This window comes from Artibeus jamaicensis, unplaced genomic scaffold (assembly GCF_021234435.1).
Source record: "Artibeus jamaicensis isolate MK-2021 breed Jamaican fruit bat unplaced genomic scaffold, CSHL_Jam_final scaffold_1689, whole genome shotgun sequence".
NCBI lineage: Eukaryota > Metazoa > Chordata > Mammalia > Chiroptera > Phyllostomidae > Artibeus > Artibeus jamaicensis.
The window spans coordinates 4,313,104-4,331,809 of record NW_026522029.1 but is presented as its reverse complement, the minus strand read 5'-3'; the positions used below and the strand labels follow the sequence as shown (position 1 = coordinate 4,331,809).

The 18,706-nt window shown below is 35.5% G+C and overlaps 1 protein-coding gene and 1 pseudogene across 2 annotated transcripts in view; one reads left to right on the top strand and one right to left on the bottom strand.

Annotated features, from left to right (window-relative positions):
• SYCP1 (synaptonemal complex protein 1) overlaps nucleotides 1–15,427 on the top strand; it is an 84,145-nt gene extending 68,718 nt beyond the window's left edge. For both annotated transcript variants that reach the window (XM_053656067.1, XM_053656066.1), the window contains 4 exons: nucleotides 1,760–1,939; nucleotides 9,901–10,044; nucleotides 15,110–15,199; nucleotides 15,290–15,427. In XM_053656067.1, the coding sequence (XP_053512042.1) occupies nucleotides 1,760–1,939; nucleotides 9,901–10,044; nucleotides 15,110–15,199; nucleotides 15,290–15,427 (552 nt within the window). The remainder of the gene's footprint in view (nucleotides 1–1,759; nucleotides 1,940–9,900; nucleotides 10,045–15,109; nucleotides 15,200–15,289) is intronic.
• LOC119041706 (ubiquitin-40S ribosomal protein S27a-like) lies at nucleotides 6,773–8,989 on the bottom strand (annotated as a pseudogene).
• Nucleotides 15,428–18,706: the final 3,279 nt, after the last annotated feature.

Sequence of the window (18,706 nt, the reverse complement as noted above, 5' to 3'; positions counted from 1 at the left end):
AAAGGGAACAGGCACGACTACTCTCTCAAGGGGAGAGTGCCTCTGGATGCCTCGGCCACTCCCTCAAGAGGGGAGCGCCTCAACCCTTGCCTGGACGGGCTTTTATTGTTTTCCTGGAGTCTTACATCAAAGAAGGATTTATTATCTATTACATAGAATATTATTGTCTACATCTAGGTACAATCAAGGAAATGAAAATAACATACAGAGGGGAATGGCAATGAGCTGATTAGCTCTGTCCTTGGGAAAACTCATACAAGTTTTGGATTTTACCTTGACGATAGACAATACACATTTGTTATTTTAGACCAGGGTGATGGAGTTTTACTAAGAGCAAGCTATAACAATCTGTATGCATTTTCTAGGCCTGATTCCCACAGGAAAACTCGGTTTGAAGGTCTGGCTCCCGCCACCACTTCGTTTCTGTAGGTGTTCCATTCAGAGTTGAGTCACATTTGCCAGACCAAAACAAACCGGTCCCCTACATAGAGATACTTAATGATTTACTTAAAATCATTAAGTAAGATAGATAGTAAAGATACTGGAGGAAAGATAGTAAAAGATCTGGAGGAAAGAGCATACTTGACTCCTAGTCCAAAGTTTTTTTGATAGCACTTGTAGGCATAATCCTATACTTCTTAACCTTCCTAATTTGTATAATGAATGAACCACCAGGCTTTTGAAAGTAGCCCCTTCTTTGCTGTGTGTGCACTTCATTCTTTTCTGAGAATGATTGCCATGATCGTATTCATGGATATATGGATATGGTGATGACCACCAAAAGCGGCAAAATAGAAAGTAATGGCATTAGTTTCATGTAGGGCACTATCAAAGCAATTATTATTATTATTATTATTATTATTATTATTATTATTAGCTTTTACCAGAAAGCTTGGTCAGGTGCTGAAGGAGAAAGAGAGAGAGAGAGAAGGAGAGAGAGGGAGGAGAATTAAAGAAGTTGAGTTGAAAAATATTGAAGTATTTAGAGTAAAGTTGCAATTCTTTTTCTTCCATTTTTATCTATTTTTATTTTTAAAATTATTGTTGAGATGTAATGCTATATTAGTTTCAGATCTACAACCCTGTGATTAGACACTTATATAACTTAGGAAGTCATCACCCAATAAATCCAGTACCCATCTGACATCATATACAGTTAATACAATGTTATTGACTATATTCCCTATGTGGTACTTTATGCCCCAGTAACTATTCTGTAACTATCAATTTGTACTTCTTTTTCTTTTTTTTTAAAGATTGTTTTACCTTGATAGAGCAATTTTTTTCTTTTTTGGAGTGGAACGAGGTTGGCGGATTAGAAAAGGCTGATTGCTTTTTTTTTACTAGATGAGGGAGAAAATATGAAAGCATTAAAGAGAGTGAGTGGAAATGAGAATAAATTGCCCTTTAGCTTTTAGGCTGTTAGAATGAACCACAGATTAAGGCATTTTGCCACCAGGAATCGAGGTTTTTCTTTATGGCATTCTGACTTTATAGTGAGATAGAGAGCTATCTTGTTTGTTCTCACAGCAGCACTCTGAAGACAGAGAACCGGTACCATGTATGTCTTAAATAGGAAAACAAAGTGAGAAATTGGGAAATTAATTAGTTGATTAATTAGTGTGTAATTTATTCAAAGTCCTTTAATCAGTAATACGTTTGGGGGTAAATTATTTATTCCAGTGTTTCTGAGAGTTGCTGCACTTTGTTTAAAATGACATTTAATAATGATTTTTTGCATTTCTGTTGTCCATTATAGAAAACACAGACATATTTGCTGGAAACACCTGAAGCTAGTTATCAGAAATTTGATTCTAAAGCAGCTTCTTCGCGAAATATCTCTTCAAATTTCACATCAGCTGATCATAGCAAACCCAAAGACAAAAGAGAATGTCTGTGGGCATCTGCCAAAAGTTCTTTATCTACACCATTACCAAAGGTTGGTTGGTAAAATTTCAAAGCACTAATAATTTTTTAAATTAAAAAAAAAAGTTTTGCCCTGGTCAGTGTCGCTCAGTTGGTTGGAGAATCACTGGGCACACCAAAAGGTTGGGGGTTTGATTTCCAGTCAGGGCACATACCTAGGTTGTGGGTTGGACCCCTAGTCAGGGCGTGTATGGGAGGCAACCAATCGATGTTTCTCACATCAGTTTCTTTCTCTCACCTGCCTCTTTCTATCTCTCTGTCTAAGATCAATAAACATGACCATTTTTTAAAAGACAGTTCTGGTATTATATACCATATATCTCATATTAGACATTGATATAAAACCAATTTCTTGAAAGTTTCAATTTTTTATGATACCAACATGAAATGTTCTTTTCTTGTCACTGTCCACAACTTAGTGACACCTTGGGCAGACTGCATAACTTTCTAGCATTCACCAGTGCACAGATCCCTGATGAGGGAAATATGATGCTGACTTGATATTTTCCAGTATCACCCAGTTATCTCCCTTTGCTACTTCACTTTATCTTGCTGCTAGATTCTTACAGAGCAGCCAGCCCTTGTGGCTAGCAAGGTAGCTCATTTCTAGCGGTCTTTCACATGTTCACTTAATCCATGGGGAATTCATTCAGCCTTTCCACAATAAATGGCAATGTAGAGTGCTCTACTTCTGATTCCCCCCTTTCTTCTCTGCCATCCATCTCTCTCTAATTTCTTCTTACTCTGCTCAGCCAGAGAGAGAGACAAATGAATTTTTCTGCATAGGTTTATATCCAGCTGGAGAATGAGATGCCAGTCTCCCTTTTTTGAAGGCACTTAGTCGTTATAAGGCTGCTGTTAGAGTTATTCCATCATTTGTTTTGGGAGTTGGGGGGAAAGGTACCTCCACCTGTCTCTGCCCCTCTAAGCTACAATTTCATGTCTTTCCCTCAGTTTCCTTAAAATAACTGGGAAGAAGGGAGTTTGGTGATTGTAGGGCTTGCTTTTACTACTTTTTAATAAGCCCCAGAGCAGGATCTGGCCTTAACCATATAGGTCGCTTTCTTTAGAAAATTGGTTACTAGTACTTTCCCCCTCAGATTTGTGCCCCAGTTGAAAATTGCAGCGTGAAAGAAGTCACACTCACATCCTTTTACACATAATTATATAGCTCATGGAAATTATGAAAATTATATAGCTTAGAGAAATTTTATATAGTTATTTTGTCGCATTTACTACTATATTATTCATAATATGAAATGATTTGTATCAAATAATGACCTTACTTAAAAGAACTTTTACCCCAGGCCAGGTGGATCAGTTGGTCAGAGATTCATCCCATACACCAAAAGGTTGCAGTTTGATTCCTGCTCAGAGCACATACCCGGGTTGTGCATTTGATTCCTGGTTGGGTTCGTATGGGAGGCAACCAGTCGCTGTTTCTCTCTCTCCCTCTCTCTCTTTCTCTCTATATCTCTGTCTCTATCCCTATCTTCTCTCCCTTCTTTTCCTTCTGAAGTCAGTAACATATTCTGAGGTGAGGATTTAAAAAGGCATTGACAATTGATTAAAAAAAACAAACAACTTTAATAGAAATATATGCAAGAATGTACAGAATGTAATTATACAACTTGATGAATTTTTACAAACCAAGCGTAACCTTATAACCATTACTCAGATTAAAACATGGAATATTATTATTCAGAAGAGCTTCTTATCCCCCCTTCCTATTACTAGTCATCCTCCAAGACCAACTACTGTCCTGCCTTCTTTTTTATTTGTTGTTAATATTTTTAATCACATGATTATAATTATATAATTTCTACTCAATGTTTTATATAAAATCAGTTACAATACACGTGATTTTTAAATGCAATAGTATGTATCAGATTATATAGATGCGTAAAGTTTACACACCATTATGAAGCTTTATCTATAAAATACCCTCAGGAAAATAAGCATTCAATCAGTTCTTTTCAGCTTTATAAAATATGATTAGAAATGTGTATTTTAGATATTATTTAGACTTCCAGCCAAGACGCAGGTGTAGGTAGAAATGCATCCCTTCCTCACACAACCAAAAGGACAACAATAAATTAAAAAAAAAACATAACCAGAACTACCAGAACATTGAACTGTATGGAAGTCTGACAACCAAGGAGTTAAAGAAGAAACGTTCACCCAGACCGGTAGGAGGGGCAGGGAGGACACACAGCAAGGTGGTGGCTGGAGTACTGGGAGGGCAAGGTGGTGGCTGATGGTCCCACATTTGCCTGTGGAAAAACTGGGAGGAACAACTGGGAGCAAGACCACGCAACCCAGGATTCCAGTGCAGGGAAATACAATCCTGTGGGTGTTGTGGCAGTGGGAGAAACTCCCACCCTCACAGGAGAGTTAATCAGAGAGACCCACAGGGTCCTAGAATGTACACAAACCCACCCACCTGGGAATCAGCACCAGAAGGGCTCAGTTTCCTTGTGGATCATGGGGGAAGTAAGTGAAAATAGTCATGGGGAAATAAAGCATGAGAAATATAGTCAATAATACTGTGATAACTGTTATGGATGGTGCCATTTGGGGTACCGGAATATCAAGGGGAACACTATGTAAAGTATATGATTTTCTCCCCACTATAACCTATATACCTGAAACCAGTACATAATAAAATTTAAAAAATTTACAGAATGAGGTATGGGTAAGGGACATGGAGCTTTCATGACCTCTCTGGAAGTGACACCCTCCCAGTACTCCCATGTGCTCACCAACCTGGAAGCTCTCTAACCTCATCCTTTAGGGGTTTTTAATGGAAGCTCATTACCTAGCACAATTGATTAAATCATTGGCCCTTGGTGATTAACTCAATCTGCAATCCCTCCTTTTCCCTGGAGGTCAGGAGTGGGGCTGAAAAATTCCAAGCTTCTTATCAAGCCTTAGTCTTTTGGTGAACAGCTACCATGCTGAAGCTATCAAGGACCCCAGGTATTTCATTAGCTTAAACTCAGGTACAGTTGAAAGGAGCTCATTATGAAGGAAAAATGGGGGAAGGAGGAGGACAACTGTAACTGAACAATTAAAAAAAAGAAAAAAATAAAGTGACAGTGAGCATCCTAAAAAGAAAAAAGACTTTCTTTTCATTACTGGGGACAAAGACCAAATGTTATACTATAAAAGTTGTTCTATCACATCTCTACCACTGAGGAAATTACAAGGGTTTAAAAGTTCTGTGTCAGAACCAGGGACAAAGATCACATATATATATTTCTTACTGTACCACTGTATCATGCTGCAAATTCTGTTTTGTTTTGTTTTAACAAAAAGGATGGTATCAGGTTACGTTGTAGCTACCAGTGAATGAGAATTCTGCTTGCTCCACATTGTTGCTACCACATGGTATTTTTCAATCTTTTTTTCTTAAGTGTTCTGATAAAATGTTTCTCTCTTTAAAATCGAATTTATTGGGGTGACATTGGTTCACAAAACCATATAGGCTTCAGGTGTACAACTCAGTAAAATATTATCTGCACTCTTCTTGTGTGAGACTTCACAGTTGTGCTAAGAAAAGGAAGAAGTCTTGCACCATTCCCAAGAAGAATAAGCACGTGAGAAAGAAGATGAACCTGGCTGTCCTCAAATACTGTAAGGTGGATGGGAATGGCAAAAATCAGTAGCCTTTGTTGGGAGTGCCCTTCAGATGAGCAATATATATATATATATTGCTTAATCCCTTTACTTATCATGCAGCCCCCCAAATACCCTCCCTTCTGACAAGAGTCAGTCTGTTCCATGTATTCATGCCTGTTTCTATTTTGTTCATTGTATTCCACATATAAGGAAGATCACGTGATATTTGTCTTTCTCTGACTGGTTTACTTCACTTAGCATAATAATCTTTGGGTTCATCCATGCTGTAGCAAAAAGTAAAAAAAAATTTTTTTTATGGCTGAGTAGTATTTCATTGTGTAAATATACCACAGCTTTTTCATCCACTTGTTTACTGATGGGCACTAGGGCTGCTTCCAGGTCTTGGTTGTCATAATTAATGCTGCAGGGAACATAGGGATACATATATTGTTTTGAATTAGTGTTTCTGGTTTCTTTGGATATATTTCCAGAAGGAGAATTGCTGAGTCAAAAGGAAGGTCCATTTTTAATTTTTTGAGGGAACTACAGACTATCTTCACAGTGGCTGCGTCAGTTCTGCATTCCCACCAACAGTGCACAGAGGGTCCCTTTTCTCCACATCCTCGCCAGCACTTGTTTGTTGATTTACTGATGACAGCCATTCTGACTGGTGTGAGGTGATATCTCATTGTGGTTTTAATTTGTTGAGTTATATAAGTTCTTTATATGTTTTGGAAATTAACCCCTTATTAGATTTTTATTGGCAAATATGTTCTCCCATTCAGTGGGTCCCCTTTTCATTTTGTTGATGGTTTCTTTTGCTGTGAAAAAGTTTTTTAGTTTGACATAAGTCCCATTTATTTACTTTTTCCTTTGCTTCCCTTGCCATTTTTTCAAATCTTTTTTTAATTTTAGCCATTCTGGCAGGTATGGTGACCTTACTCTGAAAAAGAAAACTTTTATCTTGCAATTAATTTTAGATTTATAGGAAGTTTCAAAGGTAGTACAGGGAATTAAAAAAAATATTTCCCATTCAGTTTTACCCTTTGTTAACATCTTACATTATCCATTATATTTGTTAAAACTAAGAAATGTATAGGCACCTTATTATTGTCTGAATTTCAAACTTTATTTGGATTTCATAGTTTTCCGTTAATGCCCTTTCCAATTCAGGATCCAATTGAGGGTCCACATTGCATTTAACTGTCATGTCTTTCTAGTCTTTTTATATTTTTGTTAATTGATGTCTTTTATCAACACATATACACCTGTCTTCAGATTTGTTGAAGCAATAGGTCATTTGCCGCAGTAATGTTTGTCAAAGTGGCTGGTAATAGAGACTCCAGCACCACACTCATCTGAAGGGCACTCCCAACCAAGGCTATTGATTTTTGCCATTCCCATCCACCTTACAGTATTTGAGGACAGCCAGGTTCATCTTCTTTCTCTTATGCTTATTCTTCTTGGGAGTGATATCAGACCTTTTCTTTTTCTTAGCACCACTGCGAAGTCCTAACACAAGATTAAGAGTGGACCCTTTTTGAATGTTGTAGACAAAGTACAGCCATCTTCCACTTACTTGTCTTTGCTGAGCAGGAATAATTTCTTCCTTATCTTGGATCTTGGCCTTTACATTTTCTGTTGTATCTGAGGGTTCAGCCTCAAGAGTGATCATCCTTCCTGTGTTTTTATGAAAATCTGTATCTTGGTGGCAGTTTCACCGTCCTGTCTCCTTAGTATTGATATCAATATAGGAACTTAGAGCTCTAAATTTCTCTCTAAGCACTGATTTAACTGTATCCCATAAGTGTGTTGTGTTTTCCTTTTTCCCTCCCAAAGTATTTTCTAATTTCCTTTGTGATTCATTCTCTAACTTACTGGTTATATAGGAGTGTGTCGTATTCTCATATTTGTGAATTTCCTCAGTGTACACCTGGTTGGTTTATGGTGCTCCTATATTTCCTTGCTGATCTTTTTATATGGTTGTTGTTTTCATTATTGAAAGTGGGATATGGGAGTATCTTGCTCTTATTGCTGAATTATTTAATTTTTCCAGTTTTTGGTTGATGTTTATTGGGGCCATGTTGTTAAGTGCATATTTACTTCTAGCCATTACCTTTTCTTGATGGATTGGCTTCTTTATCCTTATGAAAATGTCCTTTTTTGTCTCTAGTAACATTTTTTAAGTTTATTTTATCTGATATTAGGATAGCCACTCTAGTTCTCTTTTGCTTACTATTCGCATGGTTAAAGTTTTACCACCCTTTTACTTGCAGCTTATCTGTGTATTGATTCTAAAGTGTGTTTTTTTGTGAACAGCACATAGTTAGAATTTGTTTTTTTTTCATCATTCATTCTGACAATTTCTAGATTTTGATTGGAGTGTTTAATTGACATTTATTATGATTACTAATAAGATCAAAGTTATGCCTATTGTTTTGTTCTTTAATTTGTCACGTGTCTTGTCTTTTTGTTCAGGTATACCTTCATTACTGCCTTCTTTTATGTTAACTAGGTATTTTCTAGTATACCATTTTAATTATCTTATTTTTTACTATATTGTTTGAATTATTTTCTTAGTGATTACCTGAGAATTACAATTACCACCCTAACATGATGATCTTGAATTAATACCAGTGTAATTTCAGTGGTATACAAAGACTTTGCCCTAGTATATCTTTATTCTTCCTCTTGTGTGCTGTCATTGTCATACAGATCCTATATTTACACATTTTGAGCCCATTGAGACAGTATTATGATTATTGCTTTATTTATATGTCTGTTTTAAATTAGATAGGAAAAGATTACAAGCAAAAATACCTTTATGTTATCTTTTATAATTACTTGTGCAGTTTTCTTTACAGGTGCTCTTTCTTTTTCTTTTTCATTTGTGTCGAGTTCTATTACTTAAGCCTGAAGGACTTCCTTTAGTATTTCTGTAGGTGAGGTGCACTAGTGATAAATTTACCAGTTTTTGTTTATTTAGGAATATCTTAATTTGCCCTTTATTTTTGAAGGATACTTTTGCAGGATAGGATTATTTGGTAACAGTTGCTTTTCTCTAAGCATTTTGGATATGTCAACCTTAGCTTTTTGGACTCCATGGCTTCTGATGAGAAATCAGTACTTAATATTACTGAGGATCCCTTGTATGTGATGAGTCACTTACCTCTTGCTGCTTTCAAGTTTTTCTTTGTCTCTTGACAGTTTGATTATGATGTATCAGGGTGTGATTATTTTTTAGTTTAGACTCCTTGGAGTTTGTTAAGTTTCTTGGATGTGTGGATTAATGTTTTCACCAAATTTGGGAGGTTTTCAGCCATTAATTTTAAAAATATTCCTTCTGTCCTTTCTACTTGAATCCTGAGACACCCATTATGTGTATATTGGTATACTTGATGTTGTTCCACAGGTCTCTAATGCCCTGTTCATTTTTCCTCATCCTTCTTTCTGGTCCTCTGAGTGGATATCAGTTGAACCTGCAGTCATATCTCAGTTCTTCAGTGTCTCCCATCTTGAACAATTTGGTTCTCAACCAAGTTGTTCACAGAAAAAAATGTCCTGATTATCAAACAAAACTTCAGTTGTTGGAACAACAACCCTTTTATGCTGATATAGTTAGGCCTCAGTCTCGTGTATCTCCCATCGAGAACAATTCGGCTCTCAAATATCCTTCCGGAATAAATGTTTGAGAACCAAAGTTCCACTGTACCTTCTGGTTCAAGGATTCTGCCGTCTACCAGCTCAAATTTGATGTGGAGCCTTTCCAGTGAGTTTATTACTTTAGTTATTGTGTTTTCAATTCCAGAATTTCTATTCGGTTATTTCAAAATTAATTTATGTTTCTTTATTGATATTCCATTTGGTTAGACATTATTTTCATACTTTTATTTAGTTCTTTGGACATAATTTTATTTAGTTCTTTGGACATTTAAAATAGCTGATTTAACCTTTTTCTACGAAGTCCAATGATGATGCTTCCTTAGGGATAGTTTTTATTTATTTATTTGTTTGTTTGTTTATTTATAGACAGAGGAGAAAGGAAGGAGAAAGAGAGGGAGAGAAACAAAAGTGTGTGGTTGCCTCTCATGTGCCCCCTACTGGGGATCTGGCCCACAACCCAGGCATGTGCCCTGACTGGGAATTGAGCCTGTGACCTTTTGGTTCTCAAGCCAGCTCTCAATTCGCTGAGCCACAGCACCCAGGGCTGAATTAAATTCTTATTCAGAAGTATACTTCATATACATGCCAATAATAATAGAGAGTCATTGATTATTAAAGACTCATATTGCCTTCATTAATAATACATGTTTTATTTGATGGGATAATGTGTTGTTTTTTCTTTTTGGATAGGCATATACTGTGAAGACGCCAACAAAACAAAGAATTCAGCAAAGAGAAAACAGGAATGTATCCATTGAAGAAAGTACTAAAAAGAGAAAAATGGTCTTTGAATTTGATGTTAATTCAGATAGTTCAGAATCTACTGACCTTTTGGTAAACACATTGAAAATAATCAGTATTTATTATTTGTTTACATTATTGCTTACTTTATCTCTTGATATATTTGTATGTGGTCATAATATCTATCAGTGCTATCCTGAAATACAGTACATCTCTACTATAACACAACCCTTTGCTTTTATAGCATTTTAAAGAAACCAATTTCTCTAAATTTCAGAAAACATGACATTTTGAAATATTTGATATGATGTGGTTGGCATATGAGGTAATTAACCATACTATTTTTCAGTAGATTGTTACAAAGGAGCTTTTACCATATTTTTCTTCCTTTTTGGAAAAGAAAGGTCAGGTGAACATTTTTAATATTGCTGCAGTCAAATTTGTTATTCAGGGATCCTCTTGATTTTGCATATAATACAGTTTCCTTCATTTTACACCACTTATTGGTTGTAATCTATATTACACTATTGGTTGACAAATATAACATTATCGTTTTAAGGCACTAATTTATTAAAGATGGCCTATTTAAGGAGGATATTTCTCCTAGCAGTTTATATTTTCTCCTAGCAGTTTATGGTAGGAAATTATTTCCTACCATAAGTGTATTCACACATACCAATATTTTCTAAAGGCATAATAATGATGTGAGAATAATTAAACTTAGATTTATTTAATTTAAAAATAGATAAACCTGATCACACCAATGGAAGAATGTACCAAAGTTTCTTAACTGAAAATAACAGTTTTACTATTCCCAGTCATAACTGAGATCCTTCAAGCTTTTCTTTTGTTTTACAACCCTCTATTTTTATTTGTGTTGAAATAATGAGTAGTTGATATTGAAGGCCCTAATTATTGAAGTTAACTTATAGACTCCTTGCTCTAGTACCTATTTGTTTCATAGATAATGGTTAAAACTGTGAACCAGCCACTGTTGTAGGTACTTTACATAGATGACTTCAGTTATCTCTTAGAACAGTCTCTTGTTCTAGAGGTGTAGATGATGTTGCTATTCTCATCCTAAATCACACAAGCACCTTGCCCAGGATCACCTAGCTAATGAGGCATGGAGTGGGAACTGGAACACTGACAGTCTGGCTCCATAGCCTATGTAAGTCATTGTACATAAGAACTGCTGGCTCAAACTGAAGTTGAGATACATAGAAAAGTAATGAGAATTAGAGCACGAGCTCTAGAATTCAACGTTACTGTGTTTCTAGCAGTGTAAGTTTAGGCTAGTTTTTTAGCTGACCGGAGAGTCAGAATGACTCTTAATTTCATTTCATTGTTGAAAGGAGAATTACATAGTAAGTAAAGTATAGTATTGTATAATTTTATATAGTTGTTTAAAATAGAATAAAAAGGTAATTCAAAATGGGTTTTATTGGTTATAATTATCACTTGAAGTTATTAATGGTAAAACATTTGAGCTAGTAATCAAAAAACCTCTCAAGAAAGAGAAGTTATTGACCAGAAGGCTTTATTGATAGCTTCTACTAAACATTTAAAGACTTAACACTGTCCTTCTCAAACTCTGCCAAAAAAATTGAAAAGGGAATATTTTTAACTCATTCTATGAGACTAGCATTACCTTGATACCAAAGCCAGGTAAAGACATCACAGGAAAAGAAAATTACAGATCATTATCTTTTATGAATATAGATATAAAAGTCCTCAACAAAATGTTAGCAAATCAAATCCAACAGTGTATCAAAAGGATTATTACCCATGACCAAGTGGTATTTAGCAAAGAAATGCCAGGGTGATTCAATTTTAAAAAATCAGTGTAGCCCTGGCTGGGTGTCTCAGCTGGTTGGAACATGTTCGTGTATACCAGGAGTGTCAAACTCATTGTCACCAGGGGCCACATCAGCCTCACTGTTGCTTTCAAAGGGCCGAAATAATTTTAGGACTATATAAGTGTAACTACTCCTTAACTGTTGAGGAGTTGAAATTACATTTGGCCCTTTGAAGGCAACCACAAGGCTGATGCGGCCCCTGGTGAAAATGAGTTTGACACTCCTGCTTATAAACCAAAAGGTTGTAGGTTTGATTCCTGGTCAGGGTGCATTTTTGGGTTGCAGGCTTGATCCCTGGTCAGGATGCAGATGGAGGGCAACTGATGGATGTTTCTCTCTCTTTCTCCCCCACTTTCCTCTCTCTAAAGCAGACAAACAAAAAAGATATCTTCATGTGAGGATTTAAAAAACCAACGGGATATAGCATATTAATAGAACAAAGAAAAAAGCCACATGATCATCTCAATTGATGCAGAAAAGGCTTTTTTTTTTTCAGCATCCAATATTCTTTCATGATAAAAAACTCTCATAAAGCTGGGAATAGAGGGAAAATTTCTGAACATGATGACGTATATGTACAAAATCCATAGCTAACATACTCAATGGTGAAACACTGTGAGCTTTCCCCCCTGGGATTAAGAATGAGACAAAGAAGCCAACTTTTGCCACTAGTCAAACTGTACCAGAAGTTTTAGCAGGAGCTATTAGGCTACTAGACAAAAACAAAAAAACATGGGCAATGGGAAAGGAAGGGAAGGAAAGAGAAAGAAAAAGTCATGTAGATTTTTTTAAAAGGTAAAACTATCTCTGATTTGCAGATGACATGATCCTATTTATATATGGAAAATACCAAAGACTCCACAGGAAAGCTTCTAGAGCAAAAAAGTGAATCCAGTGATACTGGAAGGTATAAGATCAGCACAGGAAAATCAGTATGTTTCCATATACCAGCAATATAGATAATCCAAAAGGAAATTAAAACAATTCCACTTATAATACCATCTAAAGTACAAAAACAAATTTAGGAACAAATCTAACTAAGAAAGTGAAAGACTTATACATTGAAAATTATAAAACATTGCTGAAGGAAATCAAAGAAGATCTAAAAAATAGAAACTCTGTGTTTATGGGTAGGAAAACTTATAATTGTTCAGATGTCTGTCCTACCAAAGCAGTCCACAGATTTAATACAATCCCTATCAAAATTCCAACAGTGTTTTGGGCAGAAATGGAAAGTCTGATACTCAAATTCATATAGAATTGCAATTCATATACAATCTTGAAATATAACAGTGGAGGACTCAACAATTCTTTACTTTGATACTTACTACAAAGCTAGTAATTAAAAGAGTATATTACTGTCACAAGGACAGGTATAGGTAACATGATAAAATAGCCCAGAAATAAGTCCTCATGTGTAGTAAATTGATTTTTTGACAAGAGTACCAAAAGCATTTAATGGGGAAAGGACATTTTTTTCAATAAATGGTGCTAGGAAATCTGTATGCAAAAGAATGAAGATACGCTGTACACCTTGTGTGTACAGCGTATCTTCATTCTTTTGCATATGGATTTCATACACAAAAATTGACTCAAAATGGACCAGAGACCTAAGCTTAAGGGCTAAAACTCAGAAACTCAGAGGAGAGCATTGGGAAAATCTAAATGACATTGAATTTGGTAGTGAGTTCATGAATATAACACCAAAAAGCACAGACGAGATGAGGAAAGAAATAGGTAAATTGGATTTCATCAAAATTAACAATTTTTATGCATTAAAGGACACTGATATTAAAACAACTGAGTCAAGACAAACTAGAGAATAGGCATCTTGCATCTGACAATGGGTTAATATTCTGAATACATAAGGAACTGCCATGCTATATAACTCAATGACAAAAACCAAACAACCCAATTCAAAATTGGGAGAAGCACTTGATTAGGCATCTCTCCAGAGAAGGTGCACAGATGGTTCTGTAAGAACGTGAGAGGGTGACTGCAGCAGCGCCGTAAGGTCAGAGGAGGCTTTGTTCTCAGTTGGGCTAATTTATTATTTTCATATGGGCAGTCCGTAATGATCAGCTACTGTGCATTAAGCAAAATTTTAATGAGTTAAAAATAATTATTCTTAGCTGGTCAGTGTGTATATACTGGTTTGAACACATGTGAAAAGGTGGCTCTTTATTGTGTTCTGCTAAAATCTTAGAATTCATGAAAACATGAATATTTTCATTCATGAAGCCTCTGAATTTCTTGTTAAATATAACTTTAATGAGCAGGAGAAGATAATGTGAACTGATTGCTTACTTGACTAAATTTATGTAGCTTTTCATTAAGAAAATGAATTCTGGAGCCAACCTATCTGGTTCTACCTCTTGCTAGCTATATAATCTTGAGCAAGTTACTTAATATTTGTGCATCTCAGTTCCTTCCCTTTAAAATGAGGATAATAGTATATCTACTTCACAAAATTATTGTGTTAAAACTAATTAAAGGCTCTGGCTGGTGTGGCTTAGTGGGTTGAGTGCTGGCCTACAAACCAAAGGGTTGCAGGTTCAGTTCCCAGTCAGAGCACATGCCTGGGTTGTGGGCTAAGTCCCCAGTAGGGGGCATGCGAGAGGCAACCACACATTGATATTTTTTTCCCCTGCTTTCTCCCTCTTTTCCCCTCTCTCTAAAAATAAGTAAAATCTTAAAAAACTAATTAAAATATACAAAGTGCTTAAAGCAGTGCCTGACATAAAGAAAGTGCTATATATGTGTTAGCTATTATTATTTGGCAGAAGTACAATTTCATAAATTGACAATTAATATTTTAAGTTTATATGATTATAAATCCTTTTTATGTAGGGTTTAAGTGTGAATTTGAGTAAGTAGTTTGGGAGTAAGGGGAGGAGAAATTGGTCATATAAAGACTCTGAAACTGAAATAGAAATTAGTAGGAAATTACTGTTCATACACACCTTGTATTTCACCTTACCTTTCAGGAATATGGTTCATGGAACCAAAATCTAGGTCTTTTCTTTGGCAGATTGAAGTTATTTTGTGATAGCCTTCTTTCTTCAGTCTTTTTTCTCCTCTCTCTTTCTCTTTCTTTCTTTCTTTCTTTCTTTCTTTCTTTCTTTCTTTCTTTCTCTCTCTCTCTCTCTCTCTCTCTCTCTCTCTCTCTCTTTCTTTCTTTCTTTCTTTCTTTCTCCCTCCTTTACCTCCTCCTCTTCATATATGGTATATAGACATTTTTAATGATGTAATATTAACTATGGCAGCCCCCCAATTATATTTTTGTATTTTTCTTTAAGAGCATGGTTTCAGAGGACGAGACATTGAAAAACGTATGCAAGAATAATTATTCAACAACTTCACATTTTTATGTCAAAACACCGAAAAAGGTAACTTATACATTTATTTCAGAAAGCAAATTTCAAAAGGTGGACTTTATTTTTTTTATTAAACATACTGTGACTTTATTTCATATTCAGACCCCTTCATCTCTAACAACCCTTGGATCTACGCTGAAGTTTGGAGCTACGAGGAAAATGCGGGATGACCGCTGGGCTGTGATTGCTAAGATGGACAGGAAAAAAAAACTGAAGGAGGCAGAAAGGCTCTTTGTTTAATTTCAGAAAATCAGTGGGATTAAGGAGGCCAATAACATAAAATTTATAGTTAACTTTCTCTTAAATTATAACAAGCCAAACTTTTTCTGAAACAGACTGTGATATTTACATAAATTACTTATCTTTCTTTGTATTTTAATACTTTGGTCTAAAAGTGAAATAACCACATATTATCTGAAAACTTGTATTCAGATAATTAGATGATTATATTTTGATTTTACTTTTTCTTGTATTCATGAAAACTGTTTTGGCTAAGTTTTCAAAATTGTAAAGTTAGCCATTGAATGCTAGGAACAGATTATTGAAATTTACTCTTAATTATTTACTATTAAAATATTTTGGATGCAAAAGAATGCTTCTTCTTGATTCTGTGTGAGGTCATCTAGACAGCATCAAAATTTTGATGATTTTATTCATTTTTAAAATCTTGAGCTCATTTTAGCCAAATTCTGCAGTTCTGAAGCAGCTTTACCTCATTATAAAATTGACAATTTTTTTTTTAGTTTCTGGAAAAAGGGCTATACCAGCTTGACTTCCTAAATTACTTCATTTAGTCAATATTCATCAAGCAAATATTATGGAGTGTCTACTAAGGGTCAAGTACAATTGTAGATATTGGGATATAATAGTGAACAAAACAAAAATAAACCCTCTGTTCTTCCAGAGTTTACATTTTAGGGAGGGAAATAGACAATAAACAAAATAAATAAGCAAAACATATGGTATATTAGCTAATGGTAATTGCTAAGGAGAAATAAAACCAGGAAGGGTCAGTATTAGGGAGTATGAAGGGGGGGTGACATTTTATGTAGGGTAGCCCTCACTGAAATGACAGTTGAATAACAAGCCTGTGGCTATCTGGGGGACACATTATTGGCAAAAGAAATAGGAAGTACAGAGGCCCAGAGACTTTTTTAACAATATAATATTAATTACATTTGCACCCCTGGGGGTGCGCCTATAGCATAGCTGGGAAGCAGCAGGGAGCCCCGTGGCTGGAGGAGAGTGTGCCAAGGGCAGAGTCGAAGGGGAAAGGCTCCATACTCAACAGGATGGGAGTGTGGAGGCACAGACTATGTAGCACTTGCAGGCCACGTCAAGAGCTTTGGCTTTTACTCTGGATAAAATGTGAAATTAGATTTTTTTGAGCAAAGAAAATCTAATTTATGTTTCAGTATCTGGATCTTTCTGACCACTATATTGAAAACATTTGAAAGAGTGACCAAAGGCTAAAACAACAAACAGGTTTAATGCACGTGAGAGATGGTAGTGACCTGAACAAGGATGAGAGCAACAGGGGAGGGAAGGGGTCAACTACTGAATTTATTTTGGAGGGGATAGGTTCAACCTTTTTTGCCTGAGCTGCAGTTTCAGTCATGTTAGGTTGGAAATGCCTGTTGGACTTCCACACAGGAACAGTAAGTTGGCCTGGGACAGGTCCAGTGCAATGGGATAAATTTGGGAGCCAATAGCATATTTACAGTTACTGAAGTAGTCCGGATGAGAGATGGGAAAATTACTTAGACTGAAAGTTTGAGTTCCACGCTTTTAGATTAGATCTAATAGCTGTCCTAGGGAAAATATCCATAACTTTATCACTCTACTTCTAAAATGTCTCCTACTTCATGAAAATGTAAAAATTAATGATGTCAAAGACCAAGTTGCTTTGGTTGATATAAAGGTTAGAAATAAATTATTCATAACTCAGGCAATGTGAATTCCATATAATTAATAGTCCACAGGCGGTAGGTAGTAGTACATCAGGAACTTTAATCAAGGCAGGTCAGTTGTGGATTACAAATAGGAAATGGCAAACAGGAGACAGATAAGACTCAACATTATTTAAGTTATGAAATCAGAGTTTAGAGCTTGAGGGAATGGAAAGTATCATTTAATTTCAATAGATCCATAACTTGAGGCATATAGAAGCAATCAAAATTAAAAAGAAAAAATAGTTTTTAAAAGGACAAATTCTATATGCATATATATAATTTACATAATGGATGAGTATAATCATGTAAAATCTCAGTGCCCTCCTTTTTTCCCTTTTGTTTTCTCCCTTACCCACTCTGCTCTCCCTCTCACCACGCATACCAGAATCCCCTCCATCAAATTCCCCTCTCCCAGGTAACCTTGGAGACGAACCTAGGGTGTACCCTTCCCTGTTTTCCTCCATGACAGGTCGATAACTCACTGTCATGTTAGTTATTGGGATACAATAGTGAATACTAACTGTCAACTAACTAACTATACTAACTGTTAACTAACTATACTAACTTTAGTATAACTAAATGTATTTAGTTAGTTATACTTTTACAGAGGCATGCAGATACACAGATTTCTCTGGTCGTGGTTAATTTTTAAAAATGGGATATTATGTATATTTTTCAGAGTTTTACTCAGTTTCTCATGGAAATCTCTTAAAACATGGTGTAGTTCCAATTCATTTTTTCAAATGGCTGTGTAATAGTTCATAGATGTACCATAATGTAGCTATTTATCTATTAGCGTGTAGTGGAGACCTTTATGGTCATCTATATCCAGTTCTTCTTTCGGGCACATGAGAAAATGACACCCCCCCACCTTGGTGAGGCCGTATGGTAAATTCTGGCAAATGGATGTTAGGTAGACGTGATGTGCGTTAATTACCTTTGTACCAGAGTTCTCGATGAAGAGCATGAGACCCTCTATCACACTCTATCCTGCTGCAGCAATTTGTGATGTTACAGATGCTGCAATTTCCGTCATCTTTGATCCGTGAGTGAAAATTATGTGGAATAAAGTTCCCCCGTTAACCTGTTATTGTCATACAGTGTGACTAAGTAAGAAGACTTTGTGGTGTTCAGCCCCTAAGAATTTAGGTGGCAAACTATTGTTGGTATAACGCACTCTGTCTTAACCGATCTAATGGGAATTCTCTTTGTTTCCAGTTTTTTTTTTGCACTGTGGACAGTGCTAATATTAGTGCTTTTATTTCTATAGGTTAAGTGATTAATTTGGAACTCATGAACCTATAGATACATATTAAAATTTTAAATAGAACTTGTCTAGGAGTGATAGTAAAAATATGGATTCACTGGTATAAATATATAAATCATTATAAAAAGTTAAAATATGTTCTATAATAAAATATATTTTACAAACTAAACATTCTTATAAAACTGCTGTAATATAAATTACAGTGTAGATCATTTAATTGTTCCAGTAATTTTCAAATTATTCTTTAACTGAAAACTATTATTGCTGTTATTTGCTTGATGTTGCTATCTGTAGTCAGAA